Source organism: Helicoverpa armigera, chromosome 29, assembly GCF_030705265.1.
Source record: "Helicoverpa armigera isolate CAAS_96S chromosome 29, ASM3070526v1, whole genome shotgun sequence".
Taxonomy (NCBI): Eukaryota; Metazoa; Arthropoda; class Insecta; order Lepidoptera; family Noctuidae; genus Helicoverpa; species Helicoverpa armigera.
Genome location: NC_087148.1, coordinates 625,353 through 648,468, shown reverse-complemented (window position 1 = coordinate 648,468; position 23,116 = coordinate 625,353). Strand labels below are relative to the sequence as shown.

The 23,116-nt window shown below is 36.8% G+C and overlaps 1 protein-coding gene across 2 annotated transcripts in view; it reads right to left on the bottom strand.

The window, feature by feature from the left end:
- The window catches only part of LOC110378493 (scavenger receptor class B member 1), an 86,004-nt gene that overhangs the window by 16,785 nt on the left and 46,103 nt on the right, over positions 1-23,116 (bottom strand). For both annotated transcript variants that reach the window (XM_064042718.1, XM_064042719.1), the window contains 3 exons: positions 12,619-12,710; positions 9,549-9,709; positions 7,941-8,082 (listed from right to left, as the gene is read on the bottom strand). In XM_064042718.1, the coding sequence (XP_063898788.1) occupies positions 7,941-8,082; positions 9,549-9,709; positions 12,619-12,710 (395 nt within the window). The remainder of the gene's footprint in view (positions 1-7,940; positions 8,083-9,548; positions 9,710-12,618; positions 12,711-23,116) is intronic.

Here is a 23,116-nt window from a genome sequence, read left to right as displayed (position 1 = left end):
TTTATTAGTTTATAGATTTATTTAGTTATTTTTCCTTATTCTCTTCAATGGGTTAAGGAAAAAGGAAATATTATAGTAAAACGTTGTCCTCTGCCGCCCGTCACCCGTCTGATCGCGTTATATTAAAAACTACTATACGGATTTTCATGATATTTCTATCAATAGATACAGAGGAATTCTTGACAAAGGTGTATGTATCATTTATATTTGTACAAAGTCGGGACGTGACTTTAGCTGCTTTTAAAATTTCATAAAGGTATAGACTTACTGATATTTTAAACGAAGTTTTTATGTATTGTTATTTGTTTGTCTTTCACGCAAAAACTAATAGATGGATTTTAATGAAACTTGGCAGTAATATACCTTATATATCAGAATAATATATAGCCTACTTTTTACCCCTGTCAAAGAAGTAGTTCCCCCGGGACGCGGGTGAAACTGCGCTAAGCAGCTAGTATTCCATATGTATGAGTAGGTGAAACTTAATGATTCAAGTCTACGGTTGACCGACTTCTATAAATTGACACTTTTCCCTATAATGTTATGGACGATACGCTTTTATCACAAGTAGGGTAAGTACTAATGGCTTAAGTAATTATACACACATACGTTTTTGTATTAAATTAAAAGTAATAACAGTAGGAAATGATTGGTAAGACTTTTGTAATGAGTATCGGCAAAGTACGTATATTTTAGCAGTTTGCATAAATTAAATGAAATATTTTACTGATGGAAAGCTAAAATAATATAAACAAAGGCTTAAAAAGTATATTCTCATTTGAATATTGTAAAAGTATAAATGCCATGTGCAATAACTTCGGAATTTTGAAAACTTTAAGTATGTCATCTACCTATATAAAAAACATCGAATTATTACTTTACGACTTGTTGATATTTATTTTTACACAACTGTATCAAAGTTTTTTTATTTCTGTATAATCTAAATCAAAGCAATGCTCTCATAAATATCTAACCACTTAAAATGTATAATTTCATAAATTTTACTGGTGTCATTTATCTATCAAAACTTGCCAATATCTATATACAAAGTCAGCCTTACTGCAAAAACATTAAAAACAAGATAACTACGAATGATAACAATATTTAGAAAAGAACAATCACTTATAAGAAACCTTGGTTAAACCGATACATACATAGTTAACTAGTAACAGTTAAAGTTAACTGTTATGTTCCATTACAATGATTGCATTCCGTTTGACTGCACAATGCATGTTACAGATAATCATATATATGGTTTGTGCCGTTCTTGGTCGATTGCATAACTAGTTACTGAAGGAAATAAGGTTAAAATCATCATTTGCCTAGCCTTTTCCCAACTATGTTGGGTACCGCTTTCAGTCTCACAAGATGCAGCTGAGTACCAGTGTGCCACAAGGAGCGACTGCCTATCTGATATCCTCTACCCAGTTACCCGGGCAACCCGATACCCCTCGCTAAGACTTTTTGGCTTCCGATTATCCGTAACGACTGCCAAAAATGTTTAAATGACGGCCTGGCCACAAGAGAAGTAAGTTATTAAATATTCTGAATACGTAAGTACATAAATATTACATACATACTTAGGTAACGCAAAATATTTTCGCAATAATTTACCTACATTTCATAAGAAGGTCGGAAAGAATAGGTTAATTTTTCTTCATAGTAAAACAATATGACATCTGTCATTCTGACAGCTTGTCACACTATGACATAATTTATATTTCTATCTAAAAAATAAAATAAAGAGGAAACATATTTTTGTTTGCTTATATCCTAAAAGATCCGGAACTACTGATTCGATTTGAAAAATTCTTCCATTGTTGAAAAGCTACACTCTTCCCGAGTAACATAGGCTATATTTTATCCCGGTACGGGAAAAAGTTCTCACGAAATACGGGTGGAACCGCGGGAAACAGCTAGTCTACTATAACTTCTATTTAGCATTCATATACTTTGGACTTTAAACACAAAAAAATACATTAACAACGTAATTTATTACTGTCACTCGATAGTATTTTTCATACTTTATTTTGAAAATCTCAGTAATTTTCATGATTTAAAATTATATTTTCATAATGTAATGATAAATTAAAAATATCATATTCAGGTTTTTTTGGTGCATTTCTGATTTATCGAACATTTTGACTATTCATATTGTGAAGTTACCTACAAAATGTGTGCTAAGTATGAATATTGATGGATGGAGAGGAAGAGGAAGACCTAAGAAAAGATGGATGGATTGCCTGAAACATGACATGAATAGGAAGGGAGTGAGTGTCAGTATGACGAGTGACAGGGGAAATGGAAGAGGATGACATATTGCGCCGACCACAAATCAAATTGGGAACAGGGCAGGAAAAAGAAGATATTGTGAAGTTACTCAGACAATATCGTAGTTTTGTAAAGTTATTTGTCGACAACTATAAATGGAATTGGCAAAATCTTTTACTACTAAACATCCATACATATTGATCAGTCTTAGTCACCCTATAAAACGGCTGAACCCTAATATATGCAGCGCACTTAAAATGACAAGCCACGTCCTACCCGATCACGAGCTAATACAAACACACATACATAATGAAAATATGCAATTATACATACATATGTAGAATGTATACTTATGTATATATACATGACCGGACATTCAACCCATTTCAAGACATCAGTCGAGGTAAAAAGCACTTTATTATAAAGAAATAAAGTTGATAATCACTTTGAAAGATTTGTCTAGACATTCATTTTTCTAAGGACATAGGAATATTAAGTTTAAGACTTAGGAAATAAGGTTGAAATTCTATTGAAGAGGTAAAGTTAGTAATTCTAGGTGTGAATTGATTGAGCTCTCATATTGCCTATCTTGACTGTATTTCCTTACGGCCGTTCCCAATATCCTAACCATCTGTCGTTTTGCTAACTAGGGATAGAACTTTAATAGGATAGCCCCATAGGAGTTTCACTTGGAAACTATTGCCCGTGCCGGGATAAAATATAGCCTATGTTACTTGAGAAGAGTGTAGCTTTCCAACAGTGAAATATATTCTCCTTTTTAGGGTTCCGTACCCAAAGGGTAAAACGGGACCCTATTGTTTTCGCTACTCTGTCCGTCCGTCCGTCCGTCTGTCACCAGGCTCTATTTATGAACCGTGATAGTTAGAGAGCTGAAATTTTCACAGATGATGTATTTTTGTTGCCGCTATAACAACAAATACTGAAAACTAGAATTAAATAAATATTTTGGGGGCCTCCCATACAACAAACGTAATTTTTTTGCTCATTTTCTAAATAATGGTACGGAATCCTCCGTGCGCGAGTCCGATTCGCACTTGGCCGGTTTTATTACATTAGTAAGTATAGAAAAACCAGTCCAAAATCTAACAATACTTGTAATTACAAACTCTGCGTCTTACGCATACAATAATGCTCTGCGCTGGGGCACCATAAGCGAACAAATGACTCGTTGTGTGGCCCACTTTCACTCCTACCCGGCCTTACCGACAACTTCGTAATAGCTAGCCAGGTAGTTAATTTATTTACGTACAAGAAATATAAATGTTGAGAAGCTAGGCGATCATCTGGTTAGAATTTTCTCAGGTAAGTAAGAATTTTGGGATCGGCTTCCAGTCTAATCAGATGTAGTATTAAGCATCATGAATAAAACCAACTTCTTTTTTTACGGGACATTAAGCCAGTAAGTCTGATACCAGTCTAACCAAGGGGTATTGGGTTGCCCGGGTAACTGGGTTGAAGAGGTTAGATAGGGCAGTCGCTTCTTGTAAAGCACTGGTACTCAGCTACATCCGGTTAGACTGGAAGCGGACCCTAACATAGTTGGAAAAATGATGAACCCAAAAAGGATGTTCAGTAGTTTCAGAGCCCTTAGGGTTAAAACATTAAAATAAAAAGTCACTAAATCGGAACTTTTTGAAGGTCAAGGTTTACAAAAGACGCTTCCAAAAACGCCCACCCCTCACCACTTCTTATGTGATTTTGCTGAGAAGAAAAAATGGTGGAACAAAATCCCCAGCAACGATAGATGATAAGAGAGATAGATGAATCAATCAAGATATCATACTCCATAGCATTCTAAGCACGTCGGCATACGTCTTACCCACCTGAAAGCAAATACCACCCAACGCTACTAGCTCTAATTGTCGAGTTAGCACAAAAATGCTCAAGCGCACGATTTACGATCAGATTCTGTCGGGGCCAATCAGAGCGTGGCGTGACTCGAGTCGCATCAATGAACGATTTCAAACTGTTTGGCTTCAAGTACGATTTTAGGTTTGTATTTGAAGAACTAGAGTTGTTATGACCTTGTTAAAACCTGCATCAAGTATTACTGTAACTTTGAGTGCATTTTTGTCACTAATCATTCATCTGTCTTTTCTTAATTATGTTGGTGTCGGCTTTCAATCTAACCGGATGCAGCTGTGTGCCAAAAGAAGCAACTACCTATCTGTCCTCGTCTACCCAGTTACCTGGGCAACACAATACTCTAGATAAGACTGGTTGTCAGATTAACTGCTGACTACCCGTAACGACTGCCAAAGATGTTAAAACTCACACCTATTATATCTGCTTACCTCGTGAATCGTAAGAGGTGTGAAATCATAGCAAATTGATATATAGAGCGTGACATTCGCTATGTTCCGTCTACTTCGTATAAAATAACTATTACGTGGAGGCGTTTTTGTAACGCCATCTCGGAAACTGGGTGACGGATACAAACAATGCTTTGACGAATCTATGGATAGTAAAAAAAATGTATTATCTAATAGGATAGTTAAGTGTGCCATTAAAATTTTTGGGTTATAATTTTATAGAGAGACTGTATAACCCCACTTACGTATATTATAAACGCGAAAGTTTATAAGTATGTATGGATGTTTGTTCCTCTTTCACGCAAAAACTACTGGATGGGTTTTGATAAAACTTTGCAGAATAACATGTAGACTACTTTTGATCCATATGCTTGATCTAGTTCCCTCGGAACGAGGTCATAATCAGAGGCAGAAACGTAAGGGATTATATGCATTAAAGAAAATAATGTAAGTACGAAAAACTACACAAATATAGGTATGTAGTTTACATTTTAAAACTATCGAATTTCTACCTACATACACACTATAAACATTCATTCACCAAAAAACTACCAAAGCACTGTACCTAATTACTATCAGAAACAGCCACCATTCTAATTCTTGGCCGCGGCACGTTGCTTAACTCTGTGACCTAATCAACTGTTACGAAACGTGCGAGCAGGCCTTGCCGTGTGAGATAGTAACTTGGAACTTAAGGTTTTAACTTAACTATTCTCGGTTAAATATAACTTGAAGACTTCGTGGATAAATCAAAGCCGCGCTGATCGATTGATAATCCGGTTAAGCCAAGCATTTGTCGCGGTCGGTCCACAGACAGGTTACCATCTTATTGTCATAATGCGTTTGAAAGAACCCATATTGCGGAAGGCACGAAAAACTGTAGGTCCCGACTTTTACTTGAACTTCTTTGGCAGTCATTATAGGTAGTCAGAAGTATTGGGTGGCCCGAGTAACTGGGTTAAGGAGGTCAGATATGCAGTCGCTCTATGTGGCACACTGGTACTCAGCTGCATCTGGTTAGACTGAAAGCCGGCTCCAACACAGTTGGGAAAAGGCTAGGCATAAAGCATGAGTAAAATATATATTGACAAGCTTCCCGTGTTCTGAGGAAAATAGTTTCTTAGAGGGGCAAAAAGTAGCTTACATATAATCTGATGTATAAGCAATATTTTGTGAAGTTTTATCAAAATCAGTTGTGCGTGCAAGAGTAACAAACACACAAACTTTCGCCTTTATAATATTAGAGTGATATAAAAAATCTACATATTACTAAGTCCCATTTTGCCTGTCTTCAAGTGCACAGTTTGTAATCTAACTGACCCGAAACATCTAGAATAGAATAGAATAGAATATTTTTATTTTGCAAATATGGGTGTACAAAAGTTCATCTTCACATTATTTCCACTGTAACTATTACAGTTAAACTAAACATTACTCAAGCAGTAAATTACAAAACATTAGTTTAAACAGCGCGTTTAACTTTGCTGACTTAGCAAAAATTAAAGTTAAGTAATTATTTTTAATATTTCTTAATTGCATGTAAATTAAAATAATTGTAACCATACTAATATTACGCTACACAACAAAATTCCTCTTTTTCTTTTAAAACGTTTTTATCCGTTTCTGTGATTCAAAAATGAATCATATTGTCTGCAAATTATTTACGATTACAATATGATTGAAGATCAAACTACCGGATACTTAGACCAATTGGAATACGATTGGTCTTTTATTAGTAGCAGAATGCCCGGTATGCTTAAAACTGCTATTGCAATTCAATTTCTATTCAATTTTGACATTCAGTCACGGGCCCTAGACCTGTTCAACCCAACTTTGAAAGATCTCAGTATTTTTGTATATTTTGTCAAATATAGTAAAGTAACGTACAGTAAATATGTTTCGACCTTAACTTAAAGTTAATTATGTAGTAAATAGTCACCATCATGCGATACTTAACTAAAATGACATTTTTTTTGTTTCAGAAGACACGAAGATATTATTTACTTTGTATGGACTATTTTTATATTACATCATCTCCCGAGCCTTTTCCCAACTATGTTGGGGTCGGCTTCCAGTCTAACCGGATGCAGCTGAGTACCAGTGTGCCACAAGGAGCGACTGCCTATCTGATCTCCTCAACCCAGTTACATGGGCAACCCAATACCCCTTGGTGAGACTGGTTTTGTTTGGTAAACAACAAAATATTTATAGTTTTTAGGGTTCCGTACCCAAAGGGTAGAACGGGACCCTATTGTTTTCGCTCCTCTGTCCGTCCGTCCGTCCGTCTGTCACCAGGCTGTATCTCATGAACCGTGATAGTTAGAGAGCTGAAATTTTCACAGATGATGTATTTCTGTTGCCGCTATAACAACAAATACTGAAAACTAGAATAAAATAAATATTTTGGGGGGCTCCCATACAACAGACGTGATTGTTTTGCTAATTTTCTGAATTCGCGATTCCGACTCGCACTTGGCCAGTTTTTATCGTACCCAGAACCTTCTCAAGGAAGAAAATTAAACTTCACAATAACAATAATATTATGTACCTACCTATAATTAAAAATAAACAGTTACTCTTTTATCCGACATTTCCTGTAGTCAAACCTGTCGGCCTCAAAAATCATACATTTCGGAAAATGCCAACGATTTTTAAATAAGAATACATCACTGGCTTTTGTTTTATAACCTAAAATGGATTGAGGAAGAAGGAAAGCTTTGTCTTTCCTTAAATACGAAAGATTCGTGAATTAATTTAATGGGATTTCAATGGAAATGTTAAGAGAATAGTGTATTATAGTTATGTAGAGAATATTATCTGAATTCATTGAGGTACATAGGTGCTCTTTACTTTTTTTAGGTGTTTAGGTATATTTAATTAAAATCTTCATAAAGTTCAAACTCAATACTACAAATACATTGGTACGATTAAGCTTTTCATAATTAAACACGAGAATTTTTGTATTTCCGTGATCTTCATTAACGTCAATTTAAGTCTTTAAATATAGAGTTTTTGTATAAGTCTGTATATTTATGGAAAGACTACTTGTTTTTTTTCATTCTTCTTGACTACGTCATAATTTCTTAACAACACAAACGTCAAAATTAACTTAACATCCTAAACTTAAAAAAAAATAGACGATTATTAGTACCTATAGGTAAGATAACTTATCAACAATATGGTGTTCAACAGTTTTGAAAATGTAGATTTGTTTAGCTGGTTTTGAAACTGACTGTATTTATTACCTCCTGGCTATTTTAAAGTAAACATCCTAAAATTTCACCTCATCTTATACCCAACATAACACAAAAGGTACAAAAGGTACAAGGTACTCACCAACATAGGTATATTAGGTACAACGACTGCATCGTCGTCCAATCCCTTGCTCAACTCAGGCTGGAAGGTATAGGTCCTCTTGTAATGGAACGAGAGAGTCCCATTCTCGTTGTCAGTTATGTTCACCTTCTCCCATTCTTCACTGTGGAGAAGAATGCAAACATTAGAAAGAAAGAAAAATCATTTATTCTTGCGCAGACGCACACAATGAGAATATAAAAAGAAAATTACTAAAACAAGATAAAAAAAATACTAAAATAACACAGTTTTAGTCTATGGTCCACAGTTCGCTCTATTATCTGTGGACCATACCTGTAAATGTCGCAAAGATAACAATAAACTTAAATGCCTTATACTAAGAAAAAACTTATAATTAACTAGCTTTTGCCCGCAACTTCGTTCGCGTGGAATAGTGACTACCAGCAGATTTTTGATTTGACCAATAGATGGCGCTATATGTTCGGAATAATTTTTTTTTTTTTGTAATAAAAACTATCCTATGTCCTTTCTCAAGTTTCAAACTATGTCTGTACCAAATTTCACACAAATCGGTTCAGTAGTTTAGGCGTGAAGAAAAGACAGACAGACAGACAGAAAGACAGACAGACAGACAGACAGACAGACAGAGTTACTTTCGCATTTATAATATTAGTTTGGATTTAATTTCACAAATTGCAATCTTACATTAATGGATAATATATGAACATAGTGAGTGTGAAGCATAGATATGAGGCTGCGGAATTGTTCGCGCGAGTTACCGCGGCGCTGGCACATAAAGGGCTTCAGAAGGAACAATGATGGGTTTTAGTCAGTAAGAGTCTGACACTCCCTCACGCTGCACTCACAGCGGGAGGGGTCATTTGATGACTTTTCATAAAAAAAGCATAGATATTAGAAGATTTTTATCGTCTGTAATGAGCAGTTTGGTTGCTTAGGAATGTTGGTAGAATATCACTATGAAAAGTTTCTCACTATTTTTAAGATAATTTATTAATATTGTGTCAGTTGTGTGCCCCTGTAATAGGCATGCATATCAGAAATTATATTATCAACATACCTATAAAATATGTTTAGAAATATTCAATGCTAATGTACCTACACCTTATGTTAATACACAAATAATAGGTCATCTTCTACTCAGACAGCTAAAAACTGGTACTTATTTTAATTAGTACTATCGTAATCATTACAAACCAGTTTGTAAGGAAACCAGACTTCGATTAATACCAGCCAATTTATTTATATTTCGCAATGAACTCGCTTTCCGTTCAGACCAACGTAACCAGTTGAATTCAGTAAGCATTTTACTGATAAATGGGAATTTTTAGTAGTAATGGGAGTCTCCTATTACCTAATATGGGATGGCAATTTTATATATTCAAAATAAAGCGAAAGACCAAGGAAAAGATGGATTTGCCTGAAGACTGACATGAGTGATGTCCTCCTAGCCGACTATCGGTTACGGCGGCTGATATGGAGATCAGCCAGCTGCGCAGGACATATTATAGTGCACGAGCATTTGCTTGGACACTCTCATAGCGCGATGGGACGGTACCCCGACACGACCGGAGAGAGATCAAGCGATTATAACTTCAATTTCATACTCACGAGTAAACATAAGGTCCCAACTCGTCGAGCACGGGCTTGGAGCCGTTATTGAGGAACTCGTCGGCATTGGTCACGTTATACACGTAGACGCGCACGAAGGGTCTGACCGGGGGGTGAGCCCACCACTCGAACGTCATCGAGCCGGGGCGCAGGACCAACTCCTGGGGAGGGGAGAATATACATTAAAATCAAGAGTTAAAAAAATATTATGCATATTATTTATTTGCATTCCACAATGTATAGAGTAGGTGTTACAATACGGTTAAGAGCTAGGTTCAATTGTGGATCCTTATAAATATTTATCATAAATAGTACGCATGTAAAATAATTCCATTTTACATGCGTCCCGTGGTAACTACCCGTACAGAGATAAAATATACCCTATGTTACTCGGGAAGAGTGTAGCTTTCCAACAGTAAAAGAATTTTTCAAATCGGTTCAGTAGTTTTAGAGGCTTAAATGATTCCTCTTTATTATATTAGAATAAATTAATGTAAGAGTACTATTTGCACAATAGCCTAACTAAAGCATATTGTCACCGACAACACAAACGAAAGATTTCTTAAAACCGTTGTTTACTAAGAATTTTCACGTTCAAGTTTCAAAGTAAACAGCATTAAATTAAACTGACGTTAACATTGTTTGTAGACTTGGACCCTATAATTTGATGAGGATAGTAAAACTTTACAATATCTTCAGGCACTCTTCAAACAGTAAAAAAAATATCATTTTATACGAAGCTTAAATAAAAACTAGCAACGAAGCAACGAAGAATTTCATGCAAATTGTATGTAGTGAATTAATAATACATGCGGTCGGTTCCCACGCAAATATTATTATAATTAGGCGTTTGATGAACATGTATGTGTCTGTACAGTTAATATAAGGCTGGGTGTGCATGAGTAGACACGCTGTTTTTATTGAAAAGCTTATTTTCTTGCGAGTAAAATTATTGTTTACTTGCGATCCCGGCAAAAATAATATATGTACAGTAACTTAAAGATAAAGGTACTTTTTTTTTGTAAAACACTGGTACTCAGCCGCATCCAGTTAGACTGGAAGCCGACCCCAACATAGTTGGGAAAAGGCTCGGGAGATGATGATTTAACTACGGCAAAAACAAATGACTTTGGAGTACCTATCTATAGGTATGTATTTCTATTTCTAGTTGTGAGTATACAGAGCAAATATTAGTACGAACTAAGTACACAATCAATGACGTAAACTCTTCGGAACCTTTAAGCAAATATGTCATTTCCGTAATGTTGTAAGATCCACAGTCATCATCATATGCCGAGCCTTTTCCCAACTATGTTGGCGTCGGCTTCCAGTCTAACCAGATGCAGCTGAATACCAGTGTTCCACATGGAGCGACTGATTATCTGATCTCTACAACCCAGTTGTTGTTGTCTGTTGTCTGAAAGTCTGACAACCAGTCACAGTGACTTACATTAGGTATAATATTAGGATTATGAACCCTAGAGCACTTGTTACTTTCTGGGGATTTTTTTTCAAAGAGTATTCCCGGGATGCCCTGGTAACTGGGTTGAGGGGAGATGGGAATTCAGATAGGCACTCCCTTCAAATAGCACTCTGGTACTCAGCTGCATGCAGTTAGACTGAAAGCCGACCGCAACATAGTTGGGAAAAGGCTACGCAGATGATGACGTGGACCCTTTCGGACTGAGCCAGTAGTACTTAGAACAGAGAACAATTCCCTGCACATGGCTAAACATAACAAAACCCCGTTTCGTTGAGTATCGTCGGCACAATGGCAAAGCATTTCGGTCAAGGCGTCGCCAGTCTCACGGAGTTGCAACATAAGTGCAACAGACATGGTTGAATTCGAACGTCAATATACTGGGAGTTTGTTGTGAATTTATTTGGATTATTTAGGGGAATAGTGTGGCAAGTAAAGATACAAATCAAGAGTTTACGTTTTAGTTGGTATCGTTAGTAATATTATTAAACTGTTGAGTTCAAATTCGGGAACTATTGGAACGATTTAAGCGCACGAAGGGTTCCATACCTACCAGAGCAAAAAAAGCAAAAAAAATTACGTTTGTTGTATGGAAGCCCCCCAAAATACTAGATTTCAGTATTTGTTGTTATAGCGGCAACAAAAATACATCATCTGTGAAAATTTCAACTCTCTAGCTATCACGATTCATGAGATGCAGCCTGGTGACAGACGGACGGACGAACAGAGGAGCGAAAACAATAGGGTCCTGTTTTACCGTTTCACCCTTTGGGTACGAAACCTTAAAAAAGAAGAACTTTTAGTTGTTATGGCGGGATTTTACCAAAATTGTTCACGTCGTTGTGAGACCATAGCTAGCATGAGTTCTCGCACAAAGTTGTATTAGTTTCAGGGGTCAAAAACATTGAAAAAACCCAAGTAACTTATTAAATGCCTGAATTTTAAGTGTTTATAATTATTTAGTTTCAAAACCATTAAAATATGCGCTAATATGACGCAAACGACTTTCAATGATGACTCAACCACATTTAAGTTTTTGTATAGTGTATGTACCTAATTTACTTTTTGCTGGTATAAATAGCTATGTTAGCTTTGTACGTTTTTGTCGGTGTAGTTAGGATTGGTTTATTTAAGCAGGCACAGTCAAAATAAATTATTTGAAATTTGACTAACAAATAGTTAATAACTGTAAAATTGTTGAGCTAATTTTGTTGAAACGTTCTTATATGTTACGGAAATAAAAAGAAGTCTTTACACTGGAAAATATGTATCCATCTCCGGATAAAATATAGCCTATTTCACTCGGTAATAGTGTAGCTTCCAAACAGTGAAATTTTTCTTTAAATCGGCAGTTGTTTCGAAGCAACAAAACTTAGGGCAAAAACTAACAAAAAATACTATTTATCTCAGATCAAAGTTTTTTGATCTGAGCTCTTTATAATATTAGAGAACAAGAAATATTTCTGTACGAACAGTATACGTTTAAGTTACATTAAAATCTTTTCAGCAGTTTTTATCTGGAAGACATTAAGCACCCTCACAAACTTTAACATAAAAATTAATAGAAAAGAGGTTTATTCTCATACTCACATGGTCTATGAACAGCCGCACCCAAGACCCGAAGAATATGGCACAAATGATGCCCAGAAGCAGCAGCACCACTGCCGAAGCCAACACGAACCCTGCAGACAAGAGAACACCAGGTTTATCATCAAGGAACATGGAATAATGACGTCCAGCTGTTATTGTGCCGATTGTCGTTACTGCCAATGGTTTAATAGCCAAGAGCCTCGACCAACACCTCAGGAGGCTCTCGTTAGGCGGCTGGATCATGGGACTGATTCAGAAGGCAGTACTCCTTGATACGGCGCGTATTGTGAGGTTTCTGTCTTTGGCTGGGGTCCTAATCAGCTTAAATCCTGATGATCCAATGCCGCAGGATTTTTTATATTTCCAACTTAACAGAATTTCAAAAACTGTGATAGAGGATATACTCTAAGGAGATTAGCCAGCTGTGCAGGACATATTTCTGTCCGATCCGCGTATCGAACCTGATACCATGAAGCACTGTAATTGTACGAATATAACACTACTACAGATTGGTCAAGTCTAGGCAGCTATGAATTCTCATGATATGGGCCTGCGGGATTGTTCATGTAAGTAACACTACGGGCTCCTGTAGGAACATGGTGGGTTTTTTAGTTAGTAACAGTCTGACACTCTCTTCCGCTACACATAGCAGGTTTTTTTTTAACGACGTCTAAAATCATCAAATGACCCCTCCCGCTGTGGGTTAGCAGCGGTGAGGGAGTGTCAGACTCTTACTGACTAAAAACCGTCGTGTTCCGTCGTAGGCCTTTTATGTACCAGGGCCGCGGTAACTCGAGCGAACAATCCCGCAGCCCCGGCAGGCCTTGGCCCTGCTGGGCCCCGCTGGCACATAGTAGGGTCATCAATAAAAAAGCATGTGGGATGATGATGATAAATTACAAGCATGTAGAGTCAATTTCTGTTTGCATGTTACTAACAAATGCCTACTTATACAAAAAAACAGTACGACAATATTATAAAGACCTTGTGTATGTAATAAAATATAATTTGTTGTCTAATTTGTCTTGATTAGCTGATTTCCGTCACTTCCGGGTTAAAGAGCAAGTATAGACATTGGTTATAAGGCCGAGGCTATACATATAGACAGCGGATAACAGAGCGATTTTATTGTTGGAGATATTGACAATCATCATCATCTTCTCCTAAGCCTTTTCCCAACTATGTTGGGGTCGGCTTCCAGTGTAATCGCATGCAGCTAAGTACCAGTGTTTTACAAGGAGCGACTGCCTATCTGACCTAATCAACCCACCCGGGCAACCTAATATACCTTGCTTAGACCTGTGCTTAGACTTAGGCGTCTGACTACTCGTAACGACTGCCAAGGATGTTAAATGACAGCCGGGACCTACAGTTTAACGTGCCATCCGAAACACGTCATTGGTGTCCAAAATATGCTTTGAAAGTAGACCTACATGCAAACTTAGCAAAGTTGCATTGGTACTTGCCTGACCTGGAATCGAACCCACATCCTCATACTTGAGAGGTTCGTACTTTACCCACTAGGCCACCACGACTAAAACAAACTAGAATTATAATAAATAAACTCGTCAAGGATTGAGTATTATCCTTCCTACTAATATCACAAACGGGAAAACTTGTATGAATGGATTAACGATATATGGATGTTTATTCCTGTTTCACGCAAAAACTAATGAATGGATTTTAAGGAAACTTAAATTGGCAGATATATAGCTAATACGTCAGAATTAGGTACGTATAGGCTTTATCCGGGACCGGAAAGAAGTTCTTACAGGAAACGGGTGAAACCGCATACGGAAACTCGTAAAGAATTTACGTGTGAAAATGATATTAACAGTTTTAGATTTAACCACGGTCAAAATCGTAGCGTCATCATCCTCCGAGCCTTTTTTCCCAACTATGTTGGGGTCGGCTTCCAGTCTAACCGGTCCAATCTGGCCACCTCAACGCAGTTACCCGGGCAACCCAATACCCCTTGGTTAGATTGCGACTGGTGTCAGGCTTACTGGCTTCTGACTACCCTACGACTGCTAAGGATGTTCAATGACAGCCGGGACCTACAGTTTAACGTGCCATCCGAAACACAGTCATTGGTGGACAAAAGCGTAGCGTAGACTTATATATTTGTTTCTTTCAATAAATCGCTTTCCGCTAACGATAGTACCAAAGCCTTATAGCAAAGAAAATGAGTTGCTAAGCATTTATAAGTATTTATAAGTATGTCCAGTTATAAGAAATATTAAGTAACAAAACATTGACTTTGAATGCGAAATAACTTATTGTTTGTACATAACTTATGTGATGCTTAAAACTTTGTGTACATAAGTAACACTTAAGTATGTAATACTAGTTGTTTTCCCGCGGTTTTACCCGCAACTACTGCCTGTACCGGGATAAAATATAGCCTATGTTACTCGGGAAGAGTGTAGCTTTCCAACAGTGAAAGAATCCTGAATATCTGAAACTTGCTCGCGGGAGGACTTAATGAGCGCATCCGGCCGTGCTCTCGCTGTGGCGGCATATTAGGCTGACATAGTGTAGACTCACTATATGACATGTCATCGATACGAAAGAAGAAGAATAAGTGAAAGAATTTTTAAATCGGTTCTTTATAGTTTCGGAGCCTTTTAGGGTACAAACAAAAAAAATGATTCCTGTTTATTATATTAGTATAGAAGCATAGATTATGATGAGGACGATAAGAGCCTTGTCGTTAAAGTGTTAGACTCAAGTATGAGTATATGGGTTCGATATATGTATAACTTTTCTAAATTAAGTTTTGGCTTTCATGCCAAAACTACTGAACCGATTTAAATAAAACTTGGTACACAGCTAGTCTAGCTAGAACCTCAGATGCTCAGAAAGGATATAGGCTAATTTTTGTCCGGGTGCGGTAAATAGTCCCTCAGGACGCAAGTGGAATCGAGGAAAACAGCTAGTATAAAAATAATACTCATCATCATAAAACCGCATTCATATATGCACATACTACAGTAATAGTTTTGACATCTTATACAATATGACATTTGAGCGTTATGAAATGTCTTAAGGGGGTCACTTTCGAACGGCCAGCAGTTTTCGAGATTAAGCGTGATAGACACGCAGATGGATTACGATCTCGTGCGTAGAGCTATGATGATTGTGCGATTTTTTTTGCATGCTTTTGTAAACACAGATAATTTGATAAATTTGATTTTCATTCAAAAAATCTTTTCTTGCATGTAATGCTTATATTATAAAGCTGAAGAGTTTGTTTGATTAGACGTACTTATCTTAGAAACGAATAGTCCGATTTGCAAAAATATTTTAGTCATAGATAGTCCATTTATCAAGAAAGAGCATAGGCTAATTTTTATCCGGTTGCGGGAAGTAGTTCCCTTTGGACAAGATCAAAACTGGGTCAAACATCCTTATAAGTAAGAATAATATAATTCATAGGAGATTAGAAAGGTTGCCACATTAAGTTAAAAGACATACATATCGGTACGGGTAGTCAGAAGCCCGTCAATCTAACACCAGTCTAACCAAGGGGTATTGGGTTGCCCGGGTAACCGGGTTGAGGGGGTCAGATAGGTCAGTCGCTCCTTGTAAAGCACTGGTACTCAGCTGCATCCGGTTAGACTGGAAGCCGACCCCAACATAGTTGGGAAAAAGGCTCGGAGGATGATGATGGATGAATACCCCTGGTTCACTAACAGTTAATAATGGTTTAACTCGGTTCAGATTACGAGTCAAGTATCAACATCATGTGACAACATACCGTCAAACAAGGATGGTCGATGTTTTCAAAATGGCGGCTTGTTTTCAAAATACGATCCAATTTCATGCCGTCGTGTCTTCCTTGATGCAGTGCCTTGTTTTGGTATTGATGTTCATTTTTGCTGGTAGTTATATTAAGTTGGTATGGTCTGATTGGTTTGGTGTCTTAAGAGGGATAAAAATATTGATACTTGTCCCTGTTTTTTGGGAACTTAATTTTGAAAATCTCCTTAACACAGACTATTTAATAGCCTAGCAAGGAGAACAGCACATCACCCACTTGGTAGTTATAATATTTGGATCTACCCATTTTGTTAATGTGTGACGTTAAGCTACAATCTGTACTCCGTTATATCAATAAAGATGTATTATTTATTTATTTAAAATAAATCTATAAATTAATTTAAATACAGTCAAATCAATTGAAACATTTGTTTAAGCAGTAGTTTGATAGATAGATAGATAAAACATTTATTAAGACAAACAAAAAGACACCACAAAGATACACAATAAGAAAAATAAAACATTTGTTTGGGTATTTGTTTACTCTGTTGCCTGCTATGTTAAGTCCTACAACCTTTAGGTAAATGTGTAACCAAATGAAGTATCTATTATAATAGTAAAGCTATTGAGTTTGTATGTATAGTCGTAAATCGTATGACTAGGCTTTTCAACTCCCGAGCTTACTTATATCGAAGACAATATGTATGCACCTAGCCGACCCCAACATAGTTGGGAAAAAGGCTCGGAGGATGATGATGATTTACACACACAACCATACCCCACCCGCTTTCATTCACAACCCACCTATACCTACTAATTATAATAATTAACAGCAGCACCTACAAACAACAAACAGCGTACATTAACTAGAGTACAATCTACAATGCAGGCTGCTGACCCACTGCGAGCTAATCGGCGTGAAGGTAAGCGTTTACGCAAACTACGTAGAAGGTATGTTCAGTTTTCTTGTAGGGCTGTCAAAGATGACTGTTAAAAGAGTCAATTTTAGTTCTTAAAGCCGTATTCGGGCGGTTTCACCTGCATCCCGTGGTAACTACCGCCCGTACCGGGATAAAATATAGCCCATGTTACTCGGGAAGAGTGTAGCTTTTGAGCAGTCAAATAATTTTTAAACAATGCAAACAAAAATATAGCATAGATAAGTATGCTTAAATTATAGTGGGGTTCTCGGCTAAGCATAAGCCACACGGGTCGATGGATCATAAGGTTAAGCACGCACTAAATTAATGCTTAGCACTTTGAGACCAAGGATGAGTTACTCATAATGAGTTCGTCTGTGTTTCGGGAGGCACGTTATATTGGTGGGTCCCGGCTGTCATCTGAACATCTTTGACAGTCGTTACGGGTAATCAGAAGCCAGAAAGTCTGACAACCAGTCTTACCAAAGGGTATCAAGTTGCCCACGTAGCTAGGACAGATAGGCAGTCGCTCCATGTGGCACACTGGTACTCAGCTGCATCCAGTTAGACTGGAAGCCGACCCCAACATAGTTGGGAAACGGCTAAGCAGATGATTCAAGTTTACATAGTTCTTCAAAATAAATTGTAAGTAAATATACCTTTCTAGTAAGAGTTGCCCAAAGTCAGAGCTTTCGTCAAATAAGTTTGTACTTAATAACTTAACTATTTGAATGAATGTGACAGCCCTAAGCCTAGTGAATGGGATCTAATGAATGCCCTAGATTTCCAAGTTACCAAGTAAGAACTTAGCGTGTACTTAGACAGGTTTGTAGCTATATATTCACGGTTATACTCAAGGAGGTAGGCAGATAACTTGTCATATATTGATATGTCAGTCCTTAGACAATGGGCCTAGTATTTATAAAAGAATTAAGGTTATTCAATACATAATGCTTAATAATCTATACTAATATGAAAAGAACAAAAAAAATTGTTTGTTTCAATCGGATAGGCTCTGGAACTTTGAAAAATTCTCTCACTGTTGGAAAGCTACACTCTTCCCGAGTAACAAAGGCTATGTTTTATCCCGGTACGGACAGTAGTTCCCACGGGACGCGGGTGAAACCACGGGAAAACAGTTAGTGTATAGACAAAACACTACTGCGCTTATGCAGTTTAAAATGGCCGAATTCAGAGCTGCAAACTTATTTGATAAAAGTAATGACTTGCATATTTATAATTTAAACTATCTCTGATCTACATTGAAATCTAAACCATATTATCCAACCTAACTACTAAAACCACAGCCCATAATGTTGCAACTACAAAAAAAGAGAAATTGACAAAATTCATATTTAATAATAGCAACATTATCATTTGGGCTGGACTACTTAGTTACGTCATTTGTAATCGAAAACGGTCAAGAACGAAACGTTGTGACGTAAGTAGGTACCTAAGGAGGTATGATGACATGTTGTACTTGTAGGACATCATTATAAAGCTGAAGAGTTTTCTTGTTTGAAGGAACCAATCTCAAAAACTATTGGACCGATTTGAAACAAATTAAATCAAAAATCATTTATTCAAACTTGGCTGCAAGACAGCACTTTTTGAACGTCAGGAATTGACATAAGACAGCCCCTAAAACGCCCACCCTTCAATACCTTTTTTTAATGTACGATACCTCATTTCATTTCGAACGTCTGCCTAGCCTTAGTACAACTATGTTGGGGTCGGCTTCCAGTGTAACCGGATGCAGCTGAGTACCAGTGTTTTACAAGGAGCGACTGCCTATATGACCTCCTCAACCCAGTTACCCGGGCAAACCACATTAGTAATACTGGTCGTCAGTCTTTCTGGCTTCTGACTACTCGTAACGACTGCCAAAGATGTTCAAATGACAGCAAGAACCCTCCAATTTATCGTGATTAGTTTAGTATACCATTATACTAATACCAGTCTAACTAAGGGGTATCCCAGGTACCTAACTGGGTTGAGGAGGTCAAATAGGCAGACGCTCCTTGTGGCACACTGTTACTCAGCTGCGTTGACTGGAAGCCGACCCCAACATAGTTGGAAAAGGCTCGGGAGATGATGATGATGAGTTTAGTGTAGGTACTATTATCAAAGCCAGTTGATGACTTTTTCACTGCAAAAAGCCACAGGACGTTAAACCATCGGACCGTCACCACGGCAGTCATTGTGAATTCGGGCAGACAATAGTTTTTATCGATGCATCTAGTGGTAATCACTACCATGGCCTGGTCAACTGGGCCAGTTATAGTTTTAACATTGACACTGTTTAGAGAAGTAACCTTGAACTGCCAGGCTAAATGATTTAGTTAGATGCTAGAACCTTCCTCATGAATTGATGTGTCTATTAGTGGAAAATGTGTGAAAATATGTTTGGTAGTTTTTGAGTAATTTACGAATAGACAGAGAGAGATGTGGCGAAGTGAGGATTTCGAACGGTCATAAAATTTTAAGTGATATTACATAATATGAAGGTAATAGATTTATTGATGATTTAGTAATGTACAGACGACAGCAAATCAACCTATCTCAATCTGCCACATTTTTTCATTCGATTTTCAACCTTATCACAATAGTGGAAGGTTAATGTTCGATTGACAGTTAGGGTTGACCTGCTGGCGTTTGTAACACTGAAGAGACTCGTGTGTTTGTTTCAAGAACTAAGTACTTGTAAGATTTTCGAGGAAGGCTACTTTTTACCCATGTGCGCGAAGTAATTCCAATGGGACACAATAAAGTGATCCAATTAGAAAACTTTGGCAATGAATTGACAACAATCTAAAAATAGGCAATCTAACTTACATGGTTAAAAGTTAAAAATAAAAGTTAATAACTGACTGAACTTCCGTAATTAGAGTTACACAATAAAACAATTACGGTAATGGTTAAATTAATTAGTTTAAGTTAAACTAAGCACATCGTTATGTATTGCGTAAATAATGTTAAGTGAAAATTTTGAGATTTAAAGCAGAAATGTCTATTATGGTGTGTTTGGAGAAATTCTGTTATGTATGTGCACTTTTCTTCGAATAACTTTTTCTTTTATAGGTTAAAGATTGTCAAACGTCATCCAAATGCTTAAAATGTTGACATAACAGAAGAAAACAGACCTATGACAAGTATTACTCAAAATATAATTCGAATTGAAAAACCTCTCTTTTTTGGGAAAAGGATTTTTTTATATAAAAAGTCTGTTTTTACCTTTGAGGGTTCCGTAATAAGACTTCGCAATGCTTCTGTATCTCATGAACCGTCGAACTGTAATAGTTGGAGAACTTTGATTTTCACAGACAATGTATCAGTGTATCTATTTCTATTTGCAATTTAATATAACAACAAATGCAACACTAGAATGAAATTAATATCAGAGTCGGCTCCCATAAAAAAAAACCTGTTTTTAAGAATCTTTCGTAGGTACTTGGTAAATTTTGTCAAAACATTGCTAACATTTATTATAATATAATAAGTATTCGGACACAGAAATAGCAAATAAACACATCTATCACACAAATCACGTTTTTACAAACAACGTCTACGGAACATGTCATACCAGTCTAGTTTCTAAGAAAGACCACAATTTTTCCATCAGACTACGTGCGTATTTGCTGTTTAGTTTACATATATATTAAATTGAAACCTCACGATTACCTACTTTGAAAACGTACAAAATGAATGCGACAGTAAATAAAATTATACGTAAAACACATCATTTTTAACTACTTTTATTATAGGACCAAAGTCAAAATCATCCTCCTGCCCTTATCCCAATTTTATTTGTAGTCGGCGCAGCATGTTTTCTCCTTCCATACTCTTCTGTCTGCCGTCATCTCACAAGTAACATTCTTTTCAGCCATACCGTCTTTCACACAATCCATCCATAGTTTCTTTGGTCATCCTTTTCCCTATCCATTAATGTTCATGAACAAAATCTTCCTCATGACATTTACTAACTTCTGTTATTTAAGAACAAATGCTATATACTATTACAACAATTTCTGCTAATCAGGTTTTATTTTTTGCCTACAGTCTTTCTCAATTTTATTTTAAATACAACCTCAAACGGGACCTTAAGAATGCTTTTAAACAAAGTTTCCAAGTTAAAATGTTAACAAACCTGACCTGAATTTTGATAACTCTGCTTTCTGCACTTATAAAAGTCTGATTTTGAAGGACCTTAACAAGATATCTTACATGCATTTTTCGTGTAAAAAATACTCCATAAAATTGTAACTTACGTCCAATGCAAGGTCCCTTAATTAGATCCCCTTTTCAACTCTCAAAAATTCTTCGCACTACTTGAGCCTTATTTATTAAGAACATTACGAAATAAAAACATTAAGTCTAAATATAGCTCTCAAGCTATGTTACTGTTGCAATCTAAGTATTTCAGTAACGTTACTTCTATACTTTTTGCTATTAACTTAGGATTCACGCTTGGCCGCGCTTGTTCTAACTTATATGCCTTTTACTTTCTGAGCGCGAATTTGAGCGGAAATATTCTCAATCTAGGTTATAAAGACTATATTCATACAAAAAATTATGAAGTATGAATGATTGCAGTGTCCAATAGTAGAAAGAAGGTTTGAAGAGTCTTACTAAGGGGTATCGGGTTGCCCGGGTAACTGGGTTGAGGAGATCAGATAGGCAGTCGCTCCTTGTGGCACACTGGTACTCAGCTGCATGCGGTTAGACTGGAAGCCGATCCCAACATATTTGGGAAAAGGCTAGGGAGATGAATGATGAAACAGGTCATTAAGGATTGAAATCATCTTCTTCCTGCCCTGTTCCCAAGTTATTTACAGTGACCGCAATATGTTTTCCGCTTCCATTCCTCTTTGTCAGCCGTCATACTTACATCCACTCCCTTCTTATTCATGTCATCTTTCAGGCAATCAATCCATCTTTTCCTCGGCCTACCTCTGCCTCTCCATCGTCCACATTCATACTTAACACACTCTTTGTAGCATGCGTTTCAAACCTTCTCTTTAACATGCCTTTACCAATCTTTGGGTTGGTCAAATCATCATCATCCGAGCCTTTTTCCCAACTTTTTCTATGTTGGGGTCGGCTTCCAGTCTAACCGAATGTAGCTGAATACCAGTGCTTTACAAGGAGCGACTGCCCTATCTAACCTCCTCAACCCAGTTACCCGGGCAACCCAATACCCCTTGGTTAGACTGGTGACAGACTTACTGGCTTGGTCAAATATGGTCGAAATATTTCATTTTTTAGTTGAAAGAACTTTATAAAGACAAAATTTTCTAATATTACAGACGCGAAACTTCGAGTCACGCTTTCGCAAAACGTCTGAACAGTGCAGACGTAATTTGGTAACTTTAGAGACATTATTAAAGTAAATAATAACTGCATACCTACTGCAGAGAAAAACTCGATTTGTCAGTACTAAAACCAGTATAAGATTAACACAAAACTTAACGGCCAACAAGTTGTTTGAACTCAATTGAAACCTGTTCTTGGTGATAGTCTAAATCGGGATACCACTCATTTTCAACCAACTTCAATAAAGGAGGAGGTTAGCAATTCAACTGTGTATTATATCAGGCAAAAATTCGCAATTGTACACCGATATAAAGATGACTTGATAGCTTAGTAAAAAAATTGAATAAGACTATTGCGAAAAGAAAGTTTCATGTTATAAAAATGCAGATAACTCAGAAATTACTTAACAGATTTCAATGAAAGTCATATCGATAAAAAGCTGAATAAATCCTCTAAAATACGTGGTATAAAATATATTTACAAATCCTTACTAAACCAAGTAA